Source organism: Bombina bombina, chromosome 3 (genome assembly GCF_027579735.1).
Source record: "Bombina bombina isolate aBomBom1 chromosome 3, aBomBom1.pri, whole genome shotgun sequence".
NCBI classification, from domain to species: Eukaryota; Metazoa; Chordata; class Amphibia; order Anura; family Bombinatoridae; genus Bombina; species Bombina bombina.
The window spans coordinates 1,239,378,883-1,239,398,521 of record NC_069501.1 but is presented as its reverse complement, the minus strand read 5'-3'; the positions used below and the strand labels follow the sequence as shown (position 1 = coordinate 1,239,398,521).

The 19,639-nt window shown below is 40.4% G+C and overlaps 1 protein-coding gene across 1 annotated transcript in view; it reads right to left on the bottom strand.

Annotated features, from left to right (window-relative positions):
- XRRA1 (X-ray radiation resistance associated 1) overlaps positions 1-19,639 on the bottom strand; it is a 201,862-nt gene that overhangs the window by 51,226 nt on the left and 130,997 nt on the right. Inside the window, exon 15 of the mRNA XM_053708752.1 lies at positions 18,518-18,692. Within this exon, the coding sequence (XP_053564727.1) occupies positions 18,518-18,692 (175 nt within the window). The remainder of the gene's footprint in view (positions 1-18,517; positions 18,693-19,639) is intronic.

Genomic DNA, 19,639 nt, shown 5'->3' with positions numbered 1-19,639 from the left:
TTTTAGGTCGGGTTAGTGCACTTGAGAATATACAATCGAGTTTTGTCTCCATTGACTTCTATAGGGGAATACATTATCGTACGCACAATATTGTAAATTCGGCTTTCTTTCCTATGGCATGGAGAGTCCAAGACTTCATTTCAATTACTAGTGGGATATTCACCTCCTGGCTAGCAGGAGGAGGCAAAGAGCACCCCAGCAGAGCTGTTCAGCATCACTTCCCTTACCCATAACCCCCAGTCATTCTTTGCCGCTATGATCGGGAGGATGGCGAAGATGAGTGTCTGAGAAGATTTAATTCTTTAATGGGTACTTTTCCCAGCAAGTAAGGATTGGGGTCTAGCTGTGTGTCCACGTCAATCTCTTTGGTAAGAGTAGTGGTGGCTTTAAGCAGTTAGGCGGCAAAGTAATCTTTGCTTTACTTCTAACACCTTTTCTACCTAGGGTTGGTTACTATGTTCTTTCTTTTCCTACAGGTCCCTAACAGAGAGTGGAGTAGCTGTTTTCTGCCCTGCAGTGCCTTTGCCTTCTAGGTACTGAAGGACAGCACTTTAGAGGTTAAATCCTCAAGTGGATCTATTTGGGACAAAATCTTTTTACTTGAAGATACATTTCACTGGACAACTTATGTATGTTTAATCATGTGAGAGACTTAAGTGGTTAATGAAAAGCAGACTGCTTGGAGATTACTCCTAATTTGAGACTGGCTGAAGGGTTAATAGGGTTTTAAGGAGATGTTCTCAAAGATACTCCCTTTATTTATTTGGTTTAATTATAATTGACTGAGGGTTTAGAAGCGTGTGAGGTCTGGTGCAGTTAAGAGACTTTATTTGCACTTTTCACTTTCTGTTTCAGCCGATAGTAATGCACGCTTTTAGTTCAGTGGAGCATTTTCTTTTCTAAGCCGCTCACGTGACCTCCGCTCTTCCATTGTACATATGAAGAGCGGAGCTTAGTTCGCTATTATGGCTGGGTTTTTTGTGATGATCAGATCGTCTGACAGAAGGAGAGGACCTCTGATTCCTGCTGGAGAGTCCCCTTTCCTATTACTTGTAGCGACTTCAGGTCCCGGGACGATAGGACTAAGTATATATACTTAATATGTAATTTTTCTTTTTAGTCATTATTAGTGGGAACTGGTTCTGTAATAATGGATACAGAACAAGATTCTTCTATGGCTTTAGATAAATGTTTACTTTATTTGGAGGCTCCAATTGTGCTACCTATGCAATTTTGTTCCTCATGCTTATCTAAGACTTTAAAATTTAAAGACAAATTACTTCCTTTCAGAGCCAGATGTCACTCAGAATAATGCTGTTCATGATATGCCTCAGCTTTCTCCACAAACATTTCCTCTCATCCTCCTGGGGGTGTTTTTCTTTGCCAGGAGATTTTTGCTGCGCAGATAACTTTAAATGCTTTCCCTGCTTCGGGTAAGCTTAAGAGGAAATCTAGACCTATTTATACTAATACGTTTTCTGACCCCACTAAATCTGCGCTGGTCAAACTTTCACAAATGTCTGATGAGGAGGATACTTCAGTAGCTTCTGAGGGTGAGATCTCAGACTCTGACATGAAGGGGGAAAATTCTACAGAATCTGAAGAAGTTAATTGCTACGGTTGCGGGAGCAGCAGCTTATTGGTGCGATGCCTTATCTGAACTGATATCAGAGGAAACTATTATAGAGGAGATCCAAGAAAGGATCAAGGCTCTTAAACTGGCCAATATGTTTATTTTTTATGCCAACATGCAAGTAAATCGACTGGAAGCCAAGTTGTCTAGCTTAGCTGTTCTAGCTCTCAGAGCACTATGGTTAAAATCATGGTTGGCTGATGTAACTTCCAAGTCCAAGCTTCTGTCTTTACCTTATAAGGGTAACACTTTATTAGGTCCTGGTCTGGCAGAGATAATTTCTGAGATTATGGGCGGAAAGGGATCTTTCCTCCCCAGGACAAGAAGAATAGACCTAAGGGTCACCAGAATTCAAATTTTCGTTCCTTTCATAACTTCAAAGAACAGAAGTCTTCCTCCTCCTCTTCCAAGCCGGAGCAGTCTAAGACCTCATGGAGGTCCAGTCAGCCTTGGAATAAGGGGAAGCAAACCAAGAAGCCTTCCACTGATTCTAAATCAGCATGAAGGGTCTGCCCCCGATCCAGTTTTGGATCAAGTGGGGGGCAGGCTTTCTCTTTTTTGGCAGGCTTGGATACGCAATGTCCCAGATCCTTGGTCTGTGGACATAGAATTCCAGGATTACAGAATATGATTCAAATATTGCCCTCCAAGGGGCAGATTTATCCTGTCAAGATTATCTGCAAACTAGGTGAAAAGAGAGGCCTTCTTAAACTGCATAAGGACCTATCTTCCCTGGGAGTAATTGTTCCAGTTCCCGTAGAGCAGTGTTTCCCAACCACAGTCCTAAAGTACCCCAAACAGGCCTGATTTTCATTATAGCTGAACCAGTGCACAGGTGAAGTAATCGGCTGATCAGTTACCAACCTACTCTCATCCATCAGCTGATTACTTCACCTGTGCTCTAGTTCAGCTATAATGAAAACCAGGACTGTTGGGGGTACTTCAGGACCGCGGTTGGGAAACACTGCTGTAGAGGAACAGGGTCAAGAATTCTATTCAAATCTTTTTGTGGTTCCCAAAAAGGAGGGAACTTTCTGTCCCTCTTTAGACCTAAAGTGTATCAACAGATTCTTTAGAGTTCCATCCTTCAAGATGGAAACTATTCTTTCCATCCTTCCTTTGGTCCAAGAGGGTTAATTCATGACAACCATAGACCTGATGGACGCGTCTTCCCATCTTCCCATTCACAGGGATCATTACCAGTTTCTGAGGTTTGCATTCCTGGACAAGCACATCCAGTTTGTTGCCCTTCCTTTTGGTCTTGCTACGGCTCCCAGAATTTTCACAAAGGTTCTGGGGGCTCTCTTAGCAGTGGTCAGATCTCAAGGAATAGAGGTGGCGCCTTACATGGACGACATCTTAGTTCAAGCGTCTTCTTTTCAACTAGTAAGATCTCATACAGACATGTTGTCTATTCTACGTTCCCACAGGTGGAAAGTGAATCTGGAGAAGAGTTTCCTAGAACCAGACACAAAAGTATGTTTATTGGGAACAATTATAGACTCTCTATCAATGAAAAATTTCTGACGGATGTCAGAAAATCCAAACTTCTGGCCTCTTGCCTTTCTCTCCAGTCTTCTGTTCGTCCATCAGTGGCGCAATGCATGGAGGTGATTGGTCTGATGGTAGCCTCCATGGATATCATTCCCTTTGCTCTGTTCCATCTGAGACCTCTGCAGTTGTGCATGCTCAGTCAATGGAACAGAGACCACTCAGATCTTTTGCAGAGGATAGATCTGGATCCCCTAACAAGAGACTCTCTCTCATGGTGGATTTCTCAGGACCATTTGTCTCAGGGCACATGCTTCCTGAGACCTTTCTGGTTGATTGTGACCACGGACGCCAGCCTGTTAGGCTGGGGAGCAGTTTGGGGGCTCTTTAAAAGCTCAGGACCTGTGAACTGTGAGGAGTCTTCTCTTCCCATAAACATTTTAGAGTTGAGAGCAATCTTCAATGCCTTGAAAGATTGGCTCAATTATCTTTAGTCCGGTTGATCAGATTCCAGTTGGGAAACATCACCTCAGTGGCTTACATCAACCACCAGGGAGGAACTCGGAGTCCCTTAGCTATGAAGGAGGTGACTCGCATTCTGCAGTGGGCGAAAAGTGTTTCCTATCTGCCATCCACATTCCAGGCCTAGACAATTGGGAAGCAGACTTTCTGAGCAGACAGACCTTTCATCCCGGGGAGTGGGCTCTCCATCCGGAGGTGTTCTCAGAGATAACCCTCATGTGGGGAGTTCCGGAGTTGGACCTAATGGCTTCTCGTCAAATGCCAAGCTTCCAAAGTAGGGTTCAAGGTCAAGAGATCCACAAGCCGCTCTGATAGATGCGCTGGCGGTTCCTTGGAACTTCTCGCTGGCATACCTGTTTCCTCCGTTTGCGCTCCTTCCACGAGTCATTGCTCGTATCCAACAGGAGTGAGCATCAGTGATTTTAATAGCTCTGGCATGGCCTCGCAGGATCTGGTTTGCGGATCTGGTGAAGATGTTATCTCTTCCACCCTGGAAGCTGCTTCTAAGGAAGGATCCTCTATTTCAAGGTCCCTTCCACTATCCAAATCTAGATTCTCTGAAGCTGACTGCTTGGAGATTGAACGCCTAGTTTTGGCTAGGCGTGGCTTTTCTGAGACGGTCATTGATTTCATGCTTCAGGCTCGTAAAGCTGTTACTCGCAAGATTTACCATAAGGTATGGCGTAAATACCTTTATTGGTGTGAATCTAAGGGTTTCTCTTGGAGTCGGGTGAAGATCCCTTGCATTTTATCTTTTCTTCAGGATGGCCTGGAGAAATGTTTGTCAGTCAGTACTCTAAATGGTCAGATTTCTGCACTGTCTATTCTTTTGCACAAACGTCTGGCAGATTTACCAGATGTCCAATCTTTTGTTCAAGCCCTGGTCAGAATCAGGCCTGTATTTAAACCTGTTGCTCCTCCTTGGAGCCTTAAACATGTTCTTAAAGTTTTGCAGCAGGCTCCGTTTGAGCCGATGCATTCTGTTGATATTAAATTGTTATCTTGGAAGGTTTTGTTTCTTCTTGCTATTTCTTCCGCTCGCAGAGTTTCTGAACTTTCGGCTCTGCAGTGTTATTTTCCTTACCTTATTTTTCATGCGGATAAGGCGGCCCTTCGTTCTAATCTGGGATTTCTTCCTAAGGTAGTGTCAGATTGCAATATTAATCAGGAAATTGTTGTTCCTTCTTCATAGAAGGAACGTCTTTTGCATAACTTGGATGTTGTGTGTGCTCTAAAGTTTTACCTTCACACCACTAAGGATTTTCAGCAGATTTCTGCCTAGTTTGCTGTTTTCTCTGGTAAACGTAAGGGCCAGAAGGCCACTTCTTCCTCTCTTTCCCTCTGTTTGAGAAGCGTTATCCAGTTAACTTATGAGACAGCTGGACAGCAGCCTCCTGAGAGAATTACGGCTCATTCCACTAAGGCTGTCTCCTCTTCATGGGCTTTTAAAAATGAGGCTTCTGTGGAGCAAATTTGCAAGACGACAACATGGTCCTCTTTGCATACCTTTTCCAAGTTCTACAAAAATTTTTATACTTTTGCCTTGGATGAGGCCTCTTTTGAGAGAAATGTTCTTTAAGCGGTGGTGCCTTCTGTTTATGTCTGCCTGTCTTGTTCTCCCTCCCTTTTCATTCTGTGTCCTCTAGCTTGGGTATTGGTTCCCACCAGTAACTGGAATAAAGTCGTGGACTCTCCATGCCATAGGAAAGAAAACAAAATGTATGCTTACCTGATAAATTTCTTTCTTTCCGGGCATGGAGAGTCCACGACACCGCCCTTCTTTAATTCTTAATTCGGCAGTTTTTTGTGTAAACTTCAGGCACCTCTATACCCTTGTGTTATCTTCTTTTTCCATTTCCCTTTAGCCAAATGACTGAGGGTTATGGGTAAGGGAAGTGAAACTTAACAGCTCTTCTGGGGTGCTCTTTGCCTCCTCCTGCTGGCCAGGAGGTGAATATCCCACTAGTAAGTGGAATGAAGTTGTGGACTCTCCATGCCCGGAAAGAAAGAAAATTATTAGGTAAGCATAAATTTAGTTTTTTTACGCACACTGGGTTAGCCCACGAGCGACAACATTTTACTTTCAACTTCTGTTATCCCTCAAGCGGGAGCACTAAATAACACTCCACTTGTATACTGGCGGCTGTATATAGGGATATGTCAGATGGTTCTTACTGGTGGTCATTGACGCTACCAAGGAGACCATGTGGCTAAAATATAATGTCACTAGCTGTATATGGACATATTTCTTTTCATATTGAGAGCTTGTACTGTCACCACTGTAACATTTTGTTTAGTTCTTAGTTTACTGTTTACCCCAGTCATTTATCAAGCTAATAATTATCTGAAAATTTCATCTAAAAGAGGCCAAGGGGTCGATTTATGAAGCAGCGGATGCTGCTTCCGACCCACTCTGCTTCAGGTCCGCCTGAAGCGGAAGTTAAGAAGCAGCGGTCATAAGACCGCTGCTCCTTGACTTGACCGCCACTTCTGAGGCGGCGGACAGCAATCAGCCCGATCTTATACAATCGGGATGATTGACACCCCCTAGCGATTGTGTAGGGGGCGTCAATGCACAAGCATTTCACAAGAAATGCTTGTGCAATGATAAATGTCGGCATTTATCGATGTGCGGCGGACATAATTCGCTACAGCTACAGTAAATCGGCCCCCTTATAACCTGTAACTTTGTTCAGAACAGTATATGACCATTTATTCAGGATCTTTTTACTAATAGTTTTTTATCAACAAATGTTTGTACAGAGAAGGAAATGTTTTTGTTTTTTTAATGTTTCAACATTTTTTTTTAATTAGGTAGAGATGACAAATAACTACAAAGGGCTAGATTACAAGTGAGGCACTTACTAGCTAATTACACTAGTTGTAAACCTTTTGTGCGAGTCGGGTTGCGCTGGTTTTTATCACTCTAGCGCTAACCCGACTCAAATAAAAAAATTACCGCTAGCGCAATAACCTACTGCCCTGGAGAAGTCAATAGAGCAAAACACCCTACTCGCTCGCTAAACCGAATCACCATAAGCCCCTACTCTAATAAACTGCCACATAGCCCACCGCAAAGTCCCCAATACAATATTAACCCCTAATCCGCCACACCTCAAACTACCCATGTACTCTATTCCCCCCAGATCGCAATGTCCAAACTACACTATTAGCCCCCAAACCACCATCCCTCCACATCACAATGTCTTAACTACACTATTAACCACTAAAATGCCATCTCCCCACATCACATACACTAAAATCTAAACCACCTAACACCCCCTAACCCAAACTAAACTACCCCTACCTTTACCAAAAAATTCTAACTACCTTAAAAAAATAAAAACTTCCCTTTTGAAATTAAATAAAAACCTAATCTTACCTTTTTAAAAAAAAAAAAACTAACATTACTATTAAAATAAAATACCTAACACTACAAACAATAAAAAAAGGCTAACATAACAAAAAATAACAAAGTAATTACCAAAAATAAAAAATATTTACGACCTATTCTACGCCTATTAACACCCCAAAACAAAAAAACTCTCAAAATAAAATAAAAACTATTCTAAAACTAAACTACAAATAGGCATTGCCTTAAAATGATTTCATCTCTTAATAAAAAAACAAAAAAAAACATTAAACCTTTTAACATTAACCACCACCGCCCAAAATAAAAAAACTATCTTAAAAAAAAAAACTAATCTGCAAAGTGACCTGAAAAGGTAATTTGGCTGGGCATTGCCCTTAAAATGGCATTCAGCTCTTTTTCTTCAGTTTGAGTGGTAAATGTGATTGCGCTCGCACAATCACATTTAGTTTCAACTTGTAATAAGAGTGCATATTCATTTTGACAGCGCCCCACTTGTAATATGAATTTGAGTGTAAAGAGCACAGCGACTTTGCGATCACTTTTAATCTAGCCCTAAATGTTATATGTATTACTATAATAACATAAAACCTTTATAAGATACAGACCTCTTATTGAGAACTTCTCCATAGGTTATGCAATGAAGAGCAGAAGGCAAAAAAGAGAGAGACAGTAAAAAGCAGGTAAGTTAAGATTAGATAAAAAAGACAGAAATATTTATGTATTAATCGGTTTTAAAGGGTAAACTTATTGCCAAATTAAAAAACCCTGTGTTCTCTATCATTAAAAGTTTTTATTGAACTAGGTTTAATAACACAGGGCGCTGGCGAGATTATACATGCCAGACCCGCTCTACAGGAAACTGCAACATTCAAAATGGCAAGGGATGTAACCTCATATACCCTTCACCCTTTTTACATGCAACTTACAGTTGCCTCCGCACTGTTCTCTGGGGGCATCAGGCACCAATTTAGTTTTTTTTTTTTTTTAAATAGGCTAAAATCATATATAAAAATGAAATGAAATCAATCAATATGATGTGTATTCCCTCCAATAGATATTGGAGTACCCTAGGTCATTTATAGGAGGGATAATATTCAAAGGAAGAAGGTTTCTCCTCTAAGATGGGTTTTTAAAGCCTTCATGGACAAGATAGAACCACTGCTAAAAATGATAAGGAGTTTTTAAACCATAGGAGGATGCATAAGCTTTAGATCAACTGCTTTCTGGATACAAAAGACAAAGGGGCGCCTCATGTGTAGATCAGAGATATAACAAATCCCACACTGAATAAAAAGCCAAATGGATACTCACATTTAGCTGAAGCACCCTTGTGTGCTTGTGTTAGCAGGCTAATAACTCAGGGTGTATCAGCTAACCCAGGCAGCAGGTAACACTCAGGAACACCAGATGCACTACCCAGATGGATACTCACATTTAGCTGAAGCACCTTGTGTGCTTGTGTTAGCAGGCTAATAACTCAGGGTGTATCAGCTAACCCAGGCAGCAGGTAACACTCAGGAACACCAGATGCACTACCCAGATGGATATTCACATTTAGCTGAAGCACCTTGTGTGCTTGTGTTAGCAGGCTAATAACTCAGGGTGTATCAGCTAACCCAGGCAGCAGGTAACACTCAGGAACACCAGATGCACTACCCAGATGGATACTCACATTTAGCTGAAGCACCTTGTGTGCTTGTGTTAGCAGGCTAATAACTCAGGGTGTATCGGCTAACCCAGGCAGCAGGTAACACTCAGGAACACCAGATGCAGCACCCAGATGGATACTCACATTTAGCTGAAGCACCCTTGTGTGCTTGTGTTAGCAGGCTAATAACTCAGGGTGTATCAGCTAACCCAGGCAGCAGGTAACACTCAGGAACACCAGATGCACTACCCAGATGCAGTACTCACATTTAGCTGAAGCACCCTTGTGTGCTTGTGTTAGCAGGCTAATAACTCAGGGTGTATCAGCTAACCCAGGCAGCAGGTAACACTCAGGAACACCAGATGCACTACCCAGATGGATACTCACATTTAGCTGAAGCACCCTTATGTGCTTGTGTTAGCAGGCTAATAACTCAGGGTGTATCAGCTAACCCAGGCAGCAGGTAACACTCAGGAACACCAGATGCACTACCCAGATGGATACTCACATTTAGCTGAAGCACCCTTGTGTGCTTGTGTTAGCAGGCTAATAACTCAGGGTGTATCAGCTAACCCAGGCAGCAGGTAACACTCAGGAACACCAGATGCAGCACCCAGATGGATACTCACATTTAGCTGAAGCACCTTATGTGCTTGTGTTAGCAGGCTAATAACTCAGGGTGTATCAGCTAACCCAGGCAGCAGGTAACACTCAGGAACACCAGATGCACTACCCAGATGGATATTCACATTTAGCTGAAGCACCTTGTGTGCTTGTGTTAGCAGGCTAATAACTCAGGGTGTATCAGCTAACCCAGGCAGCAGGTAACACTCAGGAACACCAGATGCACTACCCAGATGGATACTCACATTTAGCTGAAGCACCCTTGTGTGCTTGTGGTAGCAGGCTAATAACTCAGGGTGTATCAGCTAACCCAGGCAGCAGGTAACACTCAGGAACACCAGATGCACTACCCAGATGGATACTCACATTTAGCTGAAGCACCTTGTGTGCTTGTGTTAGCAGGCTAATAACTCAGGGTGTATCAGCTAACCCAGGCAGCAGGTAACACTCAGGAACACCAGATGCACTACCCAGATGGATACTCACATTTAGCTGAAGCACCCTTGTGTGCTTGTGGTAGCAGGCTAATAACTCAGGGTGTATCAGCTAACCCAGGCAGAAGGTAACACTCAGGAACACCAGATGCACTACCCAGATGGATACTCACATTTAGCTGAAGCACCCTTGTGTGCTTGTGGTAGCCGGCTAATAACTCAGGGTGTATCAGCTAACCCAGGCAGCAGGTAACACTCAGGAACACCAGATGCACTACCCAGATGGATACTCACATTTAGCTGAAGCACCCTTGTGTGCTTGTGGTAGCAGGCTAATAACTCAGGGTGTATCAGCTAACCCAGGCAGAAGGTAACACTCAGGAACACCAGATGCACTACCCAGATGGATACTCACATTTAGCTGAAGCACCTTGTGTGCTTGTGGTAGCAGGCTAATAACTCAGGGTGTATCAGCTAACCCAGGCAGCAGGTAACACTCAGGAACACCAGATGCACTACCCAGATGGATACTCACATTTAGCTGAAGCACCTTGTGTGCTTGTGTTAGCAGGCTAATAACTCAGGGTGTATCAGCTAACCCAGGCAGCAGGTAACACTCAGGAACACCAGATGCACTACCCAGATGGATACTCACATTTAGCTGAAGCACCCTTGTGTGCTTGTGTTAGCAGGCTAATAACTCAGGGTGTATCAGCTAACCCAGGCAGCAGGTAACACTCAGGAACACCAGATGCACTACCCAGATGGAGTACTGAATCCAGTTCGCACCAAAGAGCGATAGGGATAAAAGTAAGCTGCTAACACTTGGCTTATGTAAAACACAAGGTTTATTAAAACTCATATAAAAACAAAAACTTCAAGTGATAGGAGAGCATAGACATGTAGCCCCCCTAATGCAACGCGTTTCTCGGCTATAACATTGCCATTTCCTCAGGCATATAGGCACCTTACTATCTTCTAAACCTTTATACAATTAATAACCAATTAGAACAAAGGATAAAACACACCCCCTTGAAGGCATGATTAAACACGTGTGTACAATTAAAGTTTCTTTGTGAAACAGTACCTAATAACAATTACAATGTATTTAAAATCTGATGGAACACTTACAGTATAGCACCCTAATTACACCTATATGCAATATCTGATTGTAATATTGTGTTCACAAAGTTAAGTTTTATGCAAAAATAAAAGCTATCTCAAAAAAATACCTAAATTGGGAGACCAGCCTCGATACTGCTTTATACTTAGTAGAATATATGTTGTGTTTGCTTACTTTATTTTCAAATCGTTGTGTCATAGATCCATTGCTCTCTTTCATGAGTGCCTGATGTTTTATTCAATCTGCAGTGTGCAGCTTGTGTGGAATAGAACCCTATTGGACTGTTAAGGTCACATGTGTATAGAGACCAATCATAAAATCTCATATTTTCAACATCACTAGTTACTAGGCAGTTCTATTATTGACCCCTATTGGACTGTTAAGGTCACATGTGTATAGAGACCAATCATAAAATCTCATATTTGCAACGTCACTAGTTACTAGGCTCTAATGTTTACATATAGAACTTGTCACAAATGTTTCACAAGCGTATGTCAGACATATACTATCTGAATACAAACTGATATTCCTGGGCCCGATCCGATATGCAGCGTCGCCCGCAAAAGCCGGCGACGCCAAATTTTGCGAGGGTTTGGTATCACATATACGGCGTAACATAGAAGTTACGCTCGTATATTTCTGCCTTCGGCCCTAGTTTTTTGGCCCATAGACAGGTATACCAAACCCGCACAGTTTGGTATCCAATATACAGCATAAGGACTTACGTGGCGAAAATGGAGAAATCTTACTCCATTTTCACCTCGCCACAAATTTCAGGCGTAGTAAGCCTTACGCTGAGTATTGGAGCCCCGTAACTCCCTAAACTGGCTGCAAAATAAAACCTAACACCTAACGCATGCGCAATGTCTATCTACCTGTCAACCGCAATCCCCCGACGCAATCCCTAATAAAGAATTTAACCCCTAAACCCCCGCCGCCAGCTACATTAAATGTCTAACCCCCTAATCTGACCTCCTACACCGCGGCCAGCTATATTAAATGTCTAACCCCCTAATGTGATCCCCCTACACTGCCGCCATCTATATTAAAATTATTACCCCCTAATCTAATCCCCCTACCCCGCCGCCAGCTACATTAAAATGTTAAACCCCTAATGTGAGCCCCTACCCCGCTGCCAGCTACATTAAAATGTTAAGCCCCTAATGTGAGCCCCTACCCCGCCGCCAGCTACATTAAAATGTTAAGCCCCTAATGTGAGCCCCTACCCCGCCGCCAGCTACATTAAAATGTTAAGACCCTAATGTGAGCCCCTACCCCGCCGCCAGCTACATTAAAATGATTAACCCCTAATATGATCCCCCTACACCGCCGCCACCTATTTAAAAATTATTAATCCCAAATCTAATCCCCCTACACCGCCACCACCTATATTAAAATGATTAACCCCTAATATGATCCCCCTACACCGCCGCCACCTATTTTAAAATTATTAATCCCTAATCTAATCCCCCTACACAGCCGCCACCTATATTAAAATGATTAACCCCTAATATGATCCCCCTACACCGCCGCCATCTATATTAAATATATTAACCACTAAACCTAAGTCTAACCCTAACACCCCCTAACGTAATTATTATTAAAATTAATCTAAATAATATTAATAATATTAACTAAATTATTCCTATTTAAATCTAAATACTTACCTATAAAATAAACCCTAAGATAGCTACAATATAATTAATAATTACATTGTAGCTATTTTAGGGTTTATATTTATTTTACAGGTAACTTTGTATTTATTTTAACTAGGTACAATAGCTATTAAATAGTTAATAACTATTTAATAGCTACCTAGTTAAAATAATTACCAAATTACCTGTAAAATAAATCCTAACCTAAGTTACAAATACACCTACACTATCAATAAATTAATTAAATAAACTACAATTATCTAAACTAAAATATAATTAAATACACTAAACTAAATTACAAAAAAAACAAAACACTAAATTACAAAAAATAAAAAAAGATTACAAGAATTTTAAGCTAATTACACCTAATCTAAGCCCCCTAATAAAATAACAAAGCCCCCAAAATAAAAAAATGTCCCTACCCTAAAATAAATTACAAAAAGTAATCAGTTCTATTACCTGTAAAAAAAAAAAAAGAACAACCCCCCCATTACAACCCACCACCCACACACCCCTACTCTAAAACCCACCCTATGCCCCCTTAAAAAAACCTAAGTCTAACCTCCAAGTGCTTCCTTACCTGTCCTGAAGACCGGCGAAGAAGGTCCTGTTCCAGGCGGAGAAGTCTTCTTCCAGGCGGCGACCTCTTCTTCTTCCAGGAACCAGCCGGCACGAAGCAGAGGAGTTGAAGTCCGATGACCGCGGAGCTGAAGACCGTCCTCTCTGGTACTGAAGATCGGCGACGCTGGAACTGAAGACCGGAGCCATGGAGCGTGGAGGATCCTCTTCATACGATCGCCACCGTACACTGAATAGGAATTCAAGGTATGCGATAGTTGTTGGATCTTAGGGGACAGGCTGGAGTATATTTGTTGATGAGTGAGGACAGGTGGGGGGGCTGCATTGGTAAGGGCTTTGTAGGTCAGAGTGAGAATTTTGAATTTAATTCTGCTGTGAATGGGGAGCCAGTGAAGGGACTCACAGAGGAGTGCAGCGTATACAGAGCGTCGGGAGAGGTGGATTAGCCTAGCAGAGGCATTTAGGATGGATTGAAGGGGGGAGAGGCGGGAGAGAGGAAGGCCAGTTAGTAGGTTATTACAGTAGTCAAGCCGGGAAATTACTAGGGAATGGATTAGCTGTTTAGTAGTTTCAGCACTCAGAAAAGGACACATTTAGGAGATATTGTGTAGGTGGTTGTGACAGGATGAAGAGAGCGATTGGATGTGGGGAATGAAGGACAGATTGGAGTCAATTATAACTCCTAGGCAGCGGACTTGAGGTGATGGGGAGATAGTGGTGTCACCAACAGTGATAGTAAAGTTAGAAACTGGAGTAGAATTAGATTAGGGGGGGGGGATTAGAAGAAGCTCAGTCTTGGACATGTTGATTTTTAGGTGGTGAGAGGCCATCCAGGAAGAAATGCCAGATAAGCAGTCACTGATGAGGGAAAGGACAGAAGGATAGAGTGCAGGGTTGGATAGATAGATCTGAGTATCATCAGCATAGAGGTGATAGTTGAAGCCATGGCTACTGATAACTTTACCCAGTGAGGAAGTATAAATAGAGAAGAGTAGAGGGCCTAGAACAGAGTCTTGAGGTACTCAAACAGAGGCAATGAAGAGGAGGAGTCACCAGCAAATGAGACAGAAAAGGACCTATTAGAGAGATAAGAGTGGATCCAGGAAAGGACAATGTCACAGAGCCCAAGGGAGCTGAGAGTCCGTAGGAGGAGGGGATGGTCAACAGTGTCAAAGGCAGCAGACAGGCCAAGTAAGATAAGTATAGAATAGTGGCCATTGTTTTTAGCAGAAAGAAGATCGTTAGTAACCTTGGTGAGGGCAGTCTCAGTTGAGTGTTTGGGACGGTAGCCAGATTGCAGGGGGTCAAGCAATGAGTTGGAGGATAGGAAGTGGGTTAGGCTATCAAAAACTAGTTTTTCCAGAACTTTTGAAGCTAGCGGTAGTTTGCAGGAGAATTGGGGTCGAGGGAGGATTTTTTGAGGATGGGGGTCACCTTTGCATGTTTGAAGGATGATGGAAATGAACCAGTAGTAAGAGATCGGTTGAATATGTAAGAGCTGGGGTGAGGGTAGATTGTAATCTAGCCAATTTAATTGTAATCTAGCCATTTAAACTATTAACCCCTAAACCACCATGCCCCCATATCGCAAATAACTAATCACTAAGCCCCCTAACCAAACACCCCCTAAATTAACCCCATTACATAAATTGTAATAATCCTAAATTACAATTAAAATAATAAATCCTAAATTACAATTAAAATAAAAAACATAACATTACTTGAAAAATAAAAGAAACTAAATTAAAATTAATCTAAAATTCCTATTGGCTAGTTTGATTCTTCAAATTCAAATCAGCCAATAGGATGAGAGCTACTGAAATCCTATTGGCTGTTCAAATCAGCCAATAATATTTCAGTAGCTCTCATCCTATTGGCTGATTTGAATTTGAATAATTAAATCAGCCAATAGGAATGCAAGTCACGCCATATTTAAACGCGTAACTTGCATTCAATATGCAGTGTACGGCTGTGATCCTACGAAGAGGATCCTCCATGCTCCTTGGCTCCGCGGTCGCCGGACTTCAGTTCCTCGGTCGCGGGTTTTCAGTTCCGTGGTCTTGGATGAAGATAGTTAGTGGTTAGACTTCGGTTTTTTTAAAATTTGTGGATTTTTTGGGCTTTTGGGCAATTGTAAAAGAGCTGAATGCCCTTTTAAGGGCAGTAAAAGAGCTGAAAGCACTTTTAAGGGCAATGCCCATACAAATACCCCTTTAGGGGCAATGGGTAGTTTAGGATTTTTTAGTGTTATTTTTTTTTTTATTTTGGGGGGGTTTACTGTTAGATGGGGGACTTAGTGTTTTTAAAGGTAAAAGAGCTGTTTAACTAAGGGCAATGCCCTACAAAAGGCCCTTTTAAGGGCTATTGGTAGTTTAGATTAGGGGGTGTTTTTATTTTGGGGGAGCTTTTTTTATTTTCATAGGGATTAGGTTTAATTTTTTTATTTTGGATAATTTGGTTTATTTTATGTAATGTTAGACTTTACTTACTTTTTTGTAATTTTAGATCAATTTAAACTTATGTTTATTTATTTTTAAAGTAATGTTAGTTTTTTTTATTTTAATTGTAATTTAGGATTTTTTAATTTAGGTAACTGGGGTTAATTTAGGGGGTGTTAGGTTAGGGGGCTAAGTAATTTAATTTGTTATTTGCGTTGTGGGGGGTTGGCGGTTTAGGCGTTAATAGCTTAATTAGGTTAATTGCGTTGTGGGGGTTGGCAGTTTAGGGGTTAATAGCTCAATTAGGTTAATTGCATTGTGGGGGGTTGGCAGTTTAGGGGTTAATAGATTTATTATGTTAATTGCGATATGGGTGCATGGCAGATTAGGGGGTTAACAGTTTAAATAGATACTTTGCGATATGGTGGTTGGCGGATTAGGGGTTATACATTAGTTTTTGCGGTGGGGGTTGCGGTTGGTATTGCGCATGCGTTAGGTGTTTGATTTTATTTTAACAGCGAGCGAGGGGGAAAATATATATGAGTACCAATGTGTGTTTGTACTGACAGTAGATGATTGGGGAAGGCTGCCGCGCTTGAGGTAGGAATATTATTGATATGGGCGGCTGTATACCCCAAAGATAAAAATGTTTATATAGATAAATGATAATGTAAATGTAATTAAATAGAGAGCAAAATTCCAGGGTGGGGGGCAACTATGATTTTTGCTTGTTTTTTTTTTTTTATTACCAACGTTTTATTGTCAGTGTCTGCTTTCAGGTTGATAAAAACATCTAAATTTAGATTGTTGGTAGAAATGTTATATATATATTTTATATTCTTTTTCCAGCCTCTAGACACAAGTACAATATAAAGTGGTGCTATTTATTTCCTCTTAAAAAACCCTGTATACTCATCAGTATATGAAGAGCTTTATTTAGCCGAACTGTTCTGTACATTATTTATTTATTTATAAAATATTTTACCAGGAAGGATTCATTGAGATTTCTATCGTTTTCAAGCTTGTCCTGGGTCCACAAAACATTGTACAATAGAATACAAAAACAATATTAATACATAATGTATGCAAAATGTAACATAGAACAGGTAGGAAATATATAATCAACCATGACAAGTGCATTCTGTTTTGAGATATGAGAGGGATCTCTTAAAGGATTTTAGACTTGGGGAAGGTTTGAAAATGTGCGGGAGGTTGTTTCATAATTGTGGCGCTCTGTAGGAAAAGGAGGATCGAGCTGCTTTCTTTTTGTATTGATGCAAGCTAAATAATGTGCTGGTACTGGATCGGAGGTTATAGGAGGTGGGAATAGCCGGGGAGAGCATTCTGCTCAGGTAGGGTGGGAGCTTCCCAGAAAGGCTCTTAAACACAAGGCAGGAAAGATGGAGGGTGCGTCTGGATTCCAGCGTCAGCCAGTTTAGTTCTTTTAGCATGTCACAATGGTAGGTCCTGTAGTTACATTGTAGCACAAAGCGGCATAACGAGTTATACAATGTATTAAGTTTATTAAGGTGAGTTTGCAGTGCAGGTGCTTATACTACGTCCCCGTAATCCATGATAGGCATCAGCATTTGCTGGACAATCTTTTCCTTTACTGTAGGGCTGAGGCAGGATTTGTTTCTGTACAGGGCACCTAGTTTTGGATAGAGTTTAGATGCAAGTTTTTCTATGTGGAGGCCAAAAGATAGATTGGGGTCTAACAACATACCTAAGTATTTGAAAGAGTGGACTGCGGTAAGCGTGTAATTTAAAATTGTTTTGATGCATAGATGGGAATTTTGTAGTTTGTGTAATTTAGGTCCCGTTCCAAAGATCATTGTGACAGTTTTGTCAGTGTTTAGGAAGAGTTTCTTTTTTGAGATATATCTCTGTACACACAATGCACTAGGTCATCAGATAATAAATGGATAACGAAATTATGACATTGAACGTATAATAATAGCTAGTACTCTGAGTGTACAGACAGTGAGATTCATGGACGTATTTGTTTCCTTTTTTGAGTCATTCAGTCTTAACACTGTCATCTGCTGCAATGTAAGCTCTTGATAAATGGCACAAATTTAAAGATAATTCTGAATTCAGAACCGATATGGATGAGTGAGGCATTAAACCCATAACATATATCAGCAATTCTAATCACAAACAATGTGCCAACCTCTCATGTCTTATTAAAACTGGATCTTTATTTTGCTGTATGTGGATCCAAACTATAAAGACAGACACTGTTTCAAGCCATCAATTGGCCCTTAGAGATACATTTTTTTGTGATGATCTATGTTTTAATGGAAGTGGATTTCTCAGTTATTTGGCACATATATCAGCAATTAAAGGGATAGAAAAAAACATTTCTGTTGCTAAAGAATAACATACCAGCCAAGTCTAAATATTTTTAAAACAAATTAACATCCTTTTTACAGCAATTATTTAGCAATTGCCCTTTACCTTACTTGGAGGTATCAATCTGGTCTTTAGTCCTCGGACAACAAGGCTAGTTGTTATTAGTTAAAGCTAATTAGGGAAAGCTATATAGCAGGGTTAGGCTTGAGAATTCAACAGGGTGCAGTTTAAATTCTGTGAATTAGAAATTGCTCAATATTCAGAGCTAAATTATATGAAAAGGGAACAAAATAAATAATGAAAATATATTTAAAGTTGTATCATTATGCATAACTAAACATTTTACATAAAAATCCCAAGGTCTTTTTTAGCTTTACACTGCAAAAGAGATTGGTGTGACCAATTACTGTAGATATAAATGATCTTGTGCTCTGAGCTAACGAATCACTATTATCAGCCAGTGAGTAATCAGTCCCTAGGGTTACTTTGTACAAAAAGATGCACTTCCTGTTATCAAAATAAACAGATTTAACTCTGAATATGCCTAAACAATGCTATTTCATATGCATGATAGACATTGTAGAGCTTATTGCCCCATTAACTTTACCACATTTGTACTACAATAAACATTATATAACTTACCAACTGGTTCTATGAAATCCGGGTCTGTTTTAACATTAAATAATTCTTCGTAGCCTCTGAATTTATCTGGAATGTCAGTCCCTGCAGCATCTTCCTCTGTTCTCACCTCCCTCTCACTCAGCTGGCTTGTGGATTCAGCTCTAGATTCACAATGAGAATCCGGGAGATTGTCGACCTGAGAAAAGACATTTTTGCTAGATAATGTTATGAGTGTAAATGTATTTTGTACTGTATTCATGTTTTGTGTTTACTTTCAACTTGTAATACGAGTGCTACATCCGACTTATACTAAAAATGTCATCACTTAAGCATTGGCAAAATGAATTACACTCCCAATAGGAGGTAGAAGAGATAAGAAATAAAGGGCTAGCTTACAAGTGGAACGTATGCTGTCGGCATTTATTGATGTCCACCCGCACAATGATAAATCGGCCCAATAGTCTTCAATTAATATTTCATAAAAGGGAGATGTTTATAATTACAGTAGTGAATTAGTTTACAAGTGCACTTTTTATAACCAAACCAATTAATTAGTAGAGGCAATATTTATATTAGTAAAACAGCTATAAAAGATATAATAGGAAAATGTAGTAAAATAAGCAAAAAGCATAAGAAACAGGTATTTCACATACTACATAAGCAAATTGATTTATGGATTCATACTGATGATGATGCCTAATTATATTAATTCATCATGTGTGCAATTAACAGTTTGATATAATTTTAGTAATTGCTGAAGAACCAAACACGTCATTGCAATAATAGATTTTGGTTGTAGTATAATCATATTTTTGTTTAAAAGTGTGATTGGAGCTTTTTTTTTATCAAACCAAGTAATAATAGTGTTTATTAATGTAAACTGAATATGAAATATCAATATTTTAACAGCCAAGAAATAGTGCTTTAAATTGTCTAAAAATTACTAAAAAGTGTTTTTTTAATGGATTGTAATATCACTGTCCAATTGTCCTTGTGCAAAATATAGGGTATGTTATGGTTCCATAAAAGCATTGAACGAGTTGGTTTTAAATGGGTCATACCAGGATTTTTGGATTGAAAAAGCATCTTACATGTGAATTCCGATGACATCCCAAATTATAAATAACTATTCATAAAACTGGA